A 10,129-nucleotide genomic window follows, 5' to 3' on the forward strand; every position below is an offset into this window, starting at 1 on the left:
TGAAGGTGAGGCAAAGAAAGCGTTTCCTGTTGGGACAGGGCAGCTGGAGGTTGTGTGGTTAGCTGCAGAACTGAGCAGAGGGACTTCAGCAATACTAATGAAGATGCAGAGGGTCCACCCAGGAGCTGTCTTCTGAAAAACTCGTATCTGTTCACGACTCAAGCTAGAAACAGCAGTCCTTGGTCATCAGCCAAAGGAGAGGGTGCCCATTCTGCATAAGTAACACTGGTCTTTGGTGCAGGCACCACAGGTGATATCATGTAAAAAGCACCCCAAAAAAATCATCTCCAGCCAAAAAGACCTTTACAGTTGGTCAGACCAAAAGGACAGAGTTGCTCAAAATGAAAATGAATAAAAGAATAAAGAGAAAAGTCCTGTGTTTGTAGCAAGGGCACAGAGGGAGTAAAGAACCAGGCTGGATAATTCCTTCTCCTGAACCAAGGGTTTCCTCTGCCTGGTTTGTTCTTGAGCTGTCTGGTTCTGCTCTTGCACCCAGGGATGCATCACTGCCAGAGGCGGGAACTATAAACTTTGGAGTATCTACTGTTCTGTTGTTTTATGAGAGCTGTCTGCGTATTTCTGGGCTGGAGAGAGCTCTCTGTCATTTGTTTCAGCTGCCTAGTACAGGCACCAGGGGGTTCTTTCCATGCCAGGAACCAAACCATAAAGCAGTTTGTTTACGGCAATCACCATTAGCTGAATTTACTACTGCTGCCAAGGGTAAACCTGGAGAGTCATGTATTGGTTTCAAACAGGCTGGAAATTGCTCTCTAGCTTGTTAAGTCCAACTCCTGTGGCTGAAGAGAAGTTGCCTGGTGGTAGAGAAGTTGGAAGGATTGGAGAGTAATATATTCTTTAGAGAGGACAAAATAAGGCAATTGGGTGTAGGGGTCCAGACACTGTATCTAAAGAAGCCTCCTTAAGAATCGGGATGAGGAGTCACCAGAGAAGTGCTTCACTGATGGAAGTGCTCAGCATCTGGAAGCCCTGCTCGGCAAGCCAGCAACTGCAGCTCTGCAGAGAGTCTCCCCTTGAATTCTTGCTGCCCAGCTCTGGGTGAAGAGTCTTTGGGACAGGAACCACTATCTCTGCACTGGGTTCCTACAGTGTTGTGCACATGTGGTGAGGGACCACACCTGGGATTTTCAAGATAACCTGCAGTGGAACTGGTAGCAGTGCTGGACAAGTAGCAGGGCTTTGCCAGTGGGACTGAGAATGCAGCAAGCTGGTTTGGAGGCCCAGTCATGTTTTGCTCCATACAGAATCCAGTCCTAGAACTGGAAGGAATGTATACATTGCTCCTGTGTTTGTCCAGCTCTGCAGGACTGCGATCACTTGTTGAAAAGGCAAGAGAGCCTCTGAGTTAATAGGGAGAGTTGGCTGGACTGCACTGAGCACAGCAAGGAGGTAATGGTAAATTATTCCCAGTCTTGGGTGCAAGTCTCTGGTGTGGGAGTCTGTTGTGTTTGCATGTTTTCTCAGATCTGTTTTTCAGATCAAACTCAGCTGGAAAGGCTTTCTCCATCTCTAGTAATTTAGTAACAGCAGGAAGGCATCTACTAACATCTAATCAGCCTCAGAAAAGGAGATGAGAGTTTTCCTCCCTGAAGCTACAGGATTGCATGTTTGGCATTCAGCATGCCCTGAAGACAACCATCTGCTGCACTGTGGACAGAGAACTTCCCGCATCCCTTTTGCAAAGACTCAGCTATGCAGGCAGGACAATGGATGATGCAGCCAAAGAGCGATGGATGGGCAAAGCTGCTTTTATATGTTGATGGTAGATTCTAAGCTGTGGCTGGTGGAGTTCAGTTATCTTCTGAGAAAAATATCATCTGTGTTGCAGAGTGATTAATCTGACATGAAGAGATGTGCAGGCAGAGTAAGGGAATGCCTGTACATCTCTGGGCAGTGACTCTTTGCATGTGTGGTTTCCCAGGCTTGGAGTTTGATGGCTTGAGGTGTGAGAGAGTGTTGATGCAGCAAGATGATGATGGTAACCTCTCGGCAAACCCTGGACCAACCCCATCCAGAAACTCTTCCTCTGAACCTCCTCCTGCCTGGGCCTGGTCTGAGGATGAGCAGAGAGGCCCAGTGATTATGTCAGTAAGCATGGCTGTGGTGTGGTAGTGGGGATGTGAGGCAGGGTTTGGCTCAGTAGAAATTGCTTGATAGTAATTTCTGTAGTATGTTTATTTATACCAGATAAGAAAAAGGCCACACTGAGGTGTGGGTAGTCCATTCCAATCCCAGATCACCATCAGAGGCCCCTCTATTGCCTCGATTAGGGAAATACATTTATTTACCTTGGGTCAGAAAAACATCTCCCTAGTATTTACAGCAGCAATATCGCACACATACAGACATACAGACAACCCACAGCCCCACACCCCAGGGAAGGACTTGTCCACCAGGAGGGCAGCACAGCCAGTACAGAAGCCACCACTGTAAAAATCCATGGGCAATGGTGGTTGCTCTCTGTCCCTCCTTTGTTCACCTGGCCCTGCTCACGCTGCCTGTCTCCTTGCCACTCCATAAGAAACACTTTGTCCAGATCAGACAACAGGAGGCAAGACGGGACCATCTGACAGCAAACAAATGTGTCCAGTGTAGTGGGGCTGCTAAGTAGAGGACTTAGAAGGATGAGAGTCAACAGAAGAGCTGGAGCATTAGTCCTTGAACTCCAGGTGGACTGTGGATCAAGAGCAAGTGTGGGTCCATTCCTTCCCTTGCACACAAGATGTGGGGAGATGGCTTAGGAGGACAATTGGTACCCAGAAAGAAGAGGAACAGCAAGGCCAGAAGCAGGATAAGCAAGATTTCTGTCTCGCCTTTCCTAGCATCCTGTCTCATTCAATGAGAGAGAGTGGCCTGAGGCAGATGGCACAGCTGGGTTGGTAGATGGTGTGGAGATACTAAGAAAGGTGAAGGTGCTTGGAAGAACCAGAGGGGACTGCCAGGGAATCTGGGTTCGGCTCACACCTGTTATTTTCCTCATGCACCTGGGACACTTCAGTGGAGCCTGCCCCGAAGCCAGGCACAATGTGAGCAGCGTGTAACACATGCACCTTGTTGCGGTGCTTTTTCCTCAGGAGACAGCTGAAGACTTTTTTGAAGCCCTTACGGAAATGCTTGGATACCAGTGCATAGACGATGGGGTTGAGGCAGGAGTTGGCATAGGCCATGCAGTGGGAAAGCAGACGGAAGGCGTAGGTGGCCTGGTTGAAAGGGAAATCTCCATAGAGGTATCGGAGGATGACTACGTGGTAGGGTAGCCAGCACAGGCAAAAAAGGATGGTTACGATGATGATCATTTTAGTTACCTTCCGCTTGGCCTTCTTGGACTCTGACATGTCCTCCAAGGGTTCCACTGCTGTCCACAGGTACTTGATGGTCCTGGTGTAGGAGAGGCTGATGACCAGAACTGGGATGACATAGCCAAAGGCAAACGTGCTGGTGTCCATGACCTTGCGTCTCCACTCCTCCCAGCCAGGCATGCAGATATAGCTGGACTCCCACTCAATCAGGTCATAGTAGCTCAGGTAGGGCCCAGCAAAGACCACAGAGAGACCCCAGATCACAGCCATGGCAGCCACCGCGTTGTACGGGGTTCGCAGCTCCCGGGAGCGCAGCGGATAACGGATGGCCAGGTACCTGGAGGAGAGAGCAAAGCAACTGGAGCTAAGATTTCAGTCAAGCTATGCCTGGCCAAATAAACACCAGGAACAAGAAGGCTTCCTTCATTCTCCTGAAGATCCCTGAGTAGTGGCCCTACATCATATCTCGTGGCCTCTTAAAGATATGGTCCTGGATAAAACAGCTGTTCTCTTTGTAATAAGGATGTGTCTCCTCCCATAGGTGTGGGCTGGCTGGCTCATCTGCATATGATGGGGTGGGTTATATCTAGAAAGATCTAGAAAGAAATAGGGCTGTGGAGACCACACAGATATTCACTGCTTGGTGGAATTTATCTAGCAGTTTCAAGATCAGAGGAAGCTTCACTTGGTGATGGATGCAGTGCTGGCTCCTGCCCAGTCAGGGCCTATTTTCATCCCATGGCTTTCACAGATCAGACTGGCAAGGGAAAGATTTGGTCCCTGTAATGTTGTGTCTCCCTCCACCTAGGTACCAGCAGGGCCAGGCAGACTTTTGCCATTGGGAATCTGTCTCTTCCATCAATGGTGGCCAGTGTGATAGCCAGCTTTGCTTATCCACCTCCAGGCAACACTGTAAGACAAAGCTGGCAGAAGTGCCTCTGTGGTGGTCTATGCTGTTGCACACATTAGACAGGAAAGGGAACAAGCAGCAAATGGGAGTCTCTTTTCCCATGTTTGCTTTGTACTCCTGCAGGAGCTGCAAGTAGATGTCAGAACGGAAAAATGTTGTCAGCACAAACAGGAGCACAACCATTGCAGTCTCCACCTGCCAGAACCCAGGGAAGGACATCCATGTGATGCACTTGTCAGGCCAGCAGAGCAGGGAGGTAAAACAGGCAGCTGGTCTAAAGGGTCACACGTGTGGCACAACTCTTGTTGCTTGCTGGTCCTTTCATCCTGAAAGCTCCAAGCAGCTGTGTAAGAGTCATGCAACGTTATGCTGAAATGCAGAGGCTGCACAACAGCACAAAAGTGCCACCAGAAAGGGAAAGAACACAGGCACAAATGCCCTGCCAACATGTCTTTTGGGAGGGCGTTTTTGAGATTGTGCCCCCAGTTCTGAGCAGGCTGGAGCAGCAGACTGCAACAAGTGATGTAGTACAGGAAAGCAGGAGGCTGAGATGTTGCCATAAGAATTGTCCATCTGTCATAGATGTCAGTGCTGGCCTGAGCTGCTGGCTGGTGTTGGCCAGGAGGCTGACAGGCCTTGGCTGAAGGGTGCCTAGCACAGAGAACGTGCAGTCAAGGTGGAGCATGAGAAATCTCAGATCTTTCTTGTGACAACAACTAGAGCACATAAGCACTAGCAACCCAGAGGAGTGTGATGTTTTTGTTGGGAATCCTACACCATCACCCCATCTAGGATGCTAGCCTCTTGCAATGGAACAACTGCCTGATAACAGGGCTCTGCAAGCATCAGCCAGGAGCATGATGAAGTGGAAGGAGACTGGAGGAACAGACCAACCACGCTGCTCACTGGGACTTAACCCATTCCAGAGGTTCCTTGTTACTGGGACCTGGAAGCAAAGGTACTGAAGCATCCTTCTGCCTGCAGCCTTGCGATCCTCCTTACTGCAGAGGGCTATTTGACCCTGTCTTGTCTTAGTACCCTTGGAAGCAAGCACAAAGAGCAAGATGGGCCAGGGCACATTCTGTGTATGGCCGGTGTGGCTGAGTATTACCCCAGCATGCAGCTCCTCCTCATCTCGCACCACCAGCGCGGACTCAGTCAGTAGTGGGGCAGCTGACAGCAGTCACCCTGAGGGAGAACTAGGCAGAGTCCTCGGGAACAATTTAGATGCCATCAATAAGGCCAGAGCAGCCTAGGCAGTTTCCCAGGAAGAAACATGCCTTGTGGCATGGCTGCTCTCCTGCATGGGGTGCTGTGGGGCCCAGAAGGGCTGGGAAGAAGTGAGGCAGCAGGAACTGTTAGGTGTCAGGTTTTGTGCTGGGCTGGCAGCTGCAGGAGAATGAACGATCCCTCTTGTGCATTTATGTGGCATCCCCCACAGTGCCCTCGGTTCACCTTGCTGTCCCCACATGAAACCTTTCTGCAGTAGTGGCTTGGGGATAGCCATTACCTCACAGTGCTGCCTCTGATCTGGGGCTAAGTGATGAGCAGTGAGTGTTTCTGGCACAGTGTGGAGCTGAGTTTCTCAAGCACCCTAACCAGTCTGGGAAGCACAGACAGGAGCAGCACTGGCTCTGCACTCAGGAGAGCTTAGGGTTGTTAGAGGAAAGGAAAACCAGTTCCCAAACTGCCTTTGGCACAGACCATTGCCACTGTGGTTTGTGTGATTTGCCTATAGACCATGACCTTCCCATGCTCTCACTCTACCCCGCTTCTCCTGACTGTCCTCCTTCCCCAGCCCCAGGGCATCGTTAGGCCGTTACCTGTCCACAGAGACGGCAGCCAATGTGAAGCTGCTGGCGTACATAGTGAGGTAGATGAAAAAGTGGACAGCCTTGCAGATGAAGGAGCCGAAGACCCAGCCCTCCAGGGAGTAGATGGTGGCCTGGAAAGGCACGCAGAAGACAATGAAGAAGAAGTCAGCCAGGCTGAGGTTGAGGATGAAGAGGTTGGTAGTGTTGTGGCCCATTTGCCTATTGCGCAGCAGCACTGCCAGCACCAGGCTGTTGCCAACTGTCCCCAGGAGGAAGATGAGGGAGAAGACCACAGGGACAATGACACTAGCAGGGCTGAACTGGTAACTGTCAGAGGAATTCCAGTACCCAGCCAAGCTGGTGAAGTCCTCATGCTCCATCGTTCTGTGCCGTGGTGTGGTGCTGGAGCCTGTGGCAACACAGGGAGAGAGGAGAGAGACTGGAGAAGTGCTGCTTGGCCTGTTGGATTGGCTGATGGATCTGTTGGCTGGCAGGACACAGACAGCTCCACTCTCAGCTCTGTGACACACATGCATTTCAGCAGGTTCTTCTGGTCACTGCTGGCCTGCAGGATAGGTGAGGGTAAGGTGGGAGTAAAGGGTTCCGTGCTCCCCCATTCTGGCCCTGGAAGGAATCCATACCCCAGGCTCAGATGTCACCTTGGACCAATGATGCTGGAAGTGAGACCTGGGGGAGTGGCACAGCCTCCACCTGTGTGGGAGAAGGGAGCCAGAATTTTCACCTCCCAGCTGGTCCAGCTGATAAAAGGAGGGGTGTGAAGTTTGTTCCCAGCAGTGGAGCTCCAACCTCGACCAGCTGGACGACCTGAGGTGTTTGCTCCGCCAATACCGAAATACAGTTTGATAGCTTCTGTTTTCAGTCCTTTCAGTACCTGCTCCTAGAACAAGCATCACACACTAGATACAGGCTGGAAACGTTTTTGGCAGTAGCAGCTACTACCCAGTTTCATATTGTGCCCAAGTGATGAGTTTTTGGGGAGGGCAACTCTGATGGGACACCCTATGCTTTGCTTTCAGTGATCAAGAAACATATTCCTTCTCTCTGCCCCACAGGGCAGCTCTCCCCTAGAACTGGGCTTTCTGCATCAGTCCCCTGCCATCAAAACAGGCATTTGGATTGCAGGCTGAAGGTGAGGTTGCGTGGAGAAACTCTAGTTCTCCATCACAGGCACAGCATGTTTTTTTAGTTCTGGAGCTGAAATAATATATTTTATATCAATCTGTCTATGTTCACAGGCATAATTTCTCTTGAATAAACATGACTGGAGTCCTTTTCCCTCTGCAGTGTTTGTATGGGTGTGCCGTGGTTACTACTGTGTGGTCCAAGGCTGGCTTACCACAAGTATGGAGATCATGGAATCTCTGCAATTAATCAAGCTCTAGCTTGTGCATTCTGATTCAGGTTTGGGACTGGGAGCACAGGCAGTGCGAGTGCCTGAAGCAGAAGCACTGCAAGAGGCATGTGACTGTGGGTCTGCAGGTGCTCCAAGTATTGGTGCAGATTTGGGGATGTCAGCTGCTTGGAATCACTGCAAGCCCTGTTCAACATAACCACTGCTGCAATGAAGGAAGTGTTAAAGGCACGTAAAGGCTACAAAGCAGGATGCAGTCCTCAGCCTCCCATGCACTTCGCAGCAGCTGCCAGGAGTCAAATGCTCCTCATGGAGTGGCAGCCTCTCCTTCATCAGGGAAGGAAGCACATGCTACCCCTACTCTCTGGAACCCAGGTCACTGCCCTTCATTTGTAGACATGCAGATTTCTCCCTTGGACACTTACCAGTCCTGAAGCGGAGGAGTCCTCAAGGCTGTCTGAATGTGAATTTGCCTTGTGGTGGGTGCAGCACAGAAACTTGATCTCTGGCTAAGCCTCTTCTCCTTCATAGAAACCTTGAGGTTCATAGATGTGGAATGGCCTATTTATTCTGCCTGTATGGCAGAGGGATGAACTGACTTCTCTGGAAAAGTGGGCTGACCAGCTCTGAGGTGCAATCTATTTATCTTTGGTAGACGTAGATGTGATCTCAGCTCTGCATTGGTGTGTGAACACCACCAGTGAAAATAGCAGTGTCAGTTCTCAGTACAGCCAAAAGTTCACCCTACAGCCACACTGGAACTGAACACCCCACACTGTATGAATGTATAGGAAGCAGGGGAGCTCACCCAGACCCTCCAGGGAGTCTGGCCCAGTATCTGGCTGAGGGACCAGGGCTGTTGTTACCTAATACCCTTGGGACAAGAGAGCTTCCCTGTGTGCAGCAGGGTGTGCTCAGGCTGTTATGGCTGTTGTATTCCTACTGCTACTTGACTGCACTGGCTTAGGCTCAGCGCTATGCACTTGCATACCCTGAGGTCCTTCTGTAGGTCTGAGAAAGTCGTCAGCAAAGCCCTTCTAACATCTGACAGCTCAGCCAGAAACCAGCTTCCTATTAACATCCACACAGACTGTCTGTGCTGCCTGGTAGTGACTGCTGTCCCCTCCCCACCATCCTGCTCATCACCGGATGCTCTTCCTTTGCTCTCTCTTGCAAGGCAGATAAGTCAGTCAGCCCTCTTCAAAGGCTGATCTAAAGAGAACAAGAAGACAGGGAATACCTCCATGCAAATCAAAGAACCTTGCAAACATCCTCTCACTGGTGTGATCTGCTGTGGGATCACTTCAGAGTGCCGGCACATCACAGAGCCTAGTTACAGTCTGCATCTGACTTCCCTTATGTGCATGCGAGCAGTTCATGCTTCACTTGGCAAAAATTGGTTCTGACAGTCAGGGAGCTACTTCTGTTACAAATTATCACTCAGCTACAAGCATAATTCTTGATCCTGTTGGAAAAGGAATTCAGGGAGCTTGGAATGCTCTTATCAGGGACAGTGGGTGACCAAGAGCATGGTGGCTAGCAGGAGGTGGTGGCAGGCTGCTAAGTGCCTGGCTGTATGTCTTTCCCACAGCTTCAGAGCTCTACCCGGTTGCCCACAGCTCATGACCTGTCTGTACAAAGCCCAGCAGTGTTTTGTTTCCCTTTTCATAGGGGAGCTGGGAACGTAAAGTGGTGGCTTAGTAGCTATCAGAGCACTCATTGATGGAGCAGAGAAATGAATATATATGTCTACTCTGCTAGTTCTGAAGCCCCCCTCTGTGTGCAGCCCTGCCTGCAGAGGCAGGACAATGATAGCAACAGCACAGAGTGACAGCAGCACTACCCCTACCGAGGTATGTGTATGTAAGTAAGTCTCAAGGAGTGACTCAGAGCACATCTGGCGCAGTGGGATACTCCCGGTCCCAGTTCAGCATCTTCCCAGGCAGCCGCCAGGAACCCCGCTGCTCTGATGTCCCTTGGAAGCATTTTGCAACCGTTTGACACCCTACCATTTTGTGAACGGGTTTATGGCAATGCTCTTGAGTTTCATTTGGTTCCGAACAGTCTTCACTATCAGAGAATGAGAGAGGGACAAGACACCGTGAACAGAAAGAATAAGAAGACTATGGGCAATGGGGCTCCTCTTCCACACCTGCAGCTCAGGGCTGGCAGGGGCAAGCTGCTGTGATAGGGGGAGGTAAAGTTGCCAGGGATGGATGAGACCTGAATCGGTGGCAAAGCTGGAACGGCAAACCAGGAGACACAGGACGGGCAGGGCTCAGAGCTGCGGGCAGCAACAGAACCGGCACTGACCTTCGGAGGGGCGGCAGCGCGTTCCGGCGGGGACTGTGGGGACGGCACGGCCAGATCCTGCAGCCAGGGAACGGCAAGGAGGGCGGGAGGAGACGGGGGAGGAATGGCAGCAGTGATGGGGTGGGGGTGCGGAACCTTCGTGTTCTGGACAGACGGGAACAAACGGAGGAGAGGAGGAGCAGGCGGTTCGAGCTCTCTTTTTTCAATGGGCTGCTCATTCTGCTGCTGTCACTGCTGTTCCCCGCAAAGAGTGCCTCCGTTTCCCCATTTGTGCAGGTACCTCGTTTGCTCTGCCGGGGGACAAACTCGGTGCTCAGCCTGGGAACCGCAGCCGCCCCAAAGCATCCGGCAGGCACCGAGCCGGGGCGGGCAGCCGAGTTCTCCCCGGGGCTCCTGCAGCGGA

At 51.3% G+C, this 10,129-nt stretch overlaps 1 protein-coding gene across 1 annotated transcript; it reads right to left on the reverse strand.

The window, feature by feature from the left end:
- Positions 1-1,369: 1,369 nt before the first annotated feature.
- Positions 1,370-10,104, reverse strand: LOC100539108 (galanin receptor type 2-like). Its single transcript, XM_031555885.1, has 2 exons — positions 6,051-10,104; positions 1,370-3,654 (listed from the first exon to the last, which is right to left on the reverse strand). Exons 1-2 carry the CDS (start codon positions 6,575-6,577, stop codon positions 2,916-2,918), a joined length of 1,266 nt encoding a protein of 421 aa, XP_031411745.1. The 5' UTR covers positions 6,578-10,104; the 3' UTR covers positions 1,370-2,915.
- Positions 10,105-10,129: the final 25 nt, after the last annotated feature.

The sequence above is a fragment of the Meleagris gallopavo genome, chromosome 16 (assembly GCF_000146605.3).
Source record: "Meleagris gallopavo isolate NT-WF06-2002-E0010 breed Aviagen turkey brand Nicholas breeding stock chromosome 16, Turkey_5.1, whole genome shotgun sequence".
NCBI lineage: Eukaryota > Metazoa > Chordata > Aves > Galliformes > Phasianidae > Meleagris > Meleagris gallopavo.

Coding starts and splice junctions, on each gene's coding strand:
- LOC100539108 (XM_031555885.1), bottom strand. CDS start 6,577: ATGCATGTGTGTCACAGAGCTGAGAGTGGAGCTGTCTGTGTCCTGCCA. Junction 3,655..6,050: donor GCTGCCGTCTCTGTGGACAG/GTAACGGCCTAA, acceptor TCTCTCCTCCAG/GTACCTGGCCATCCGTTATC.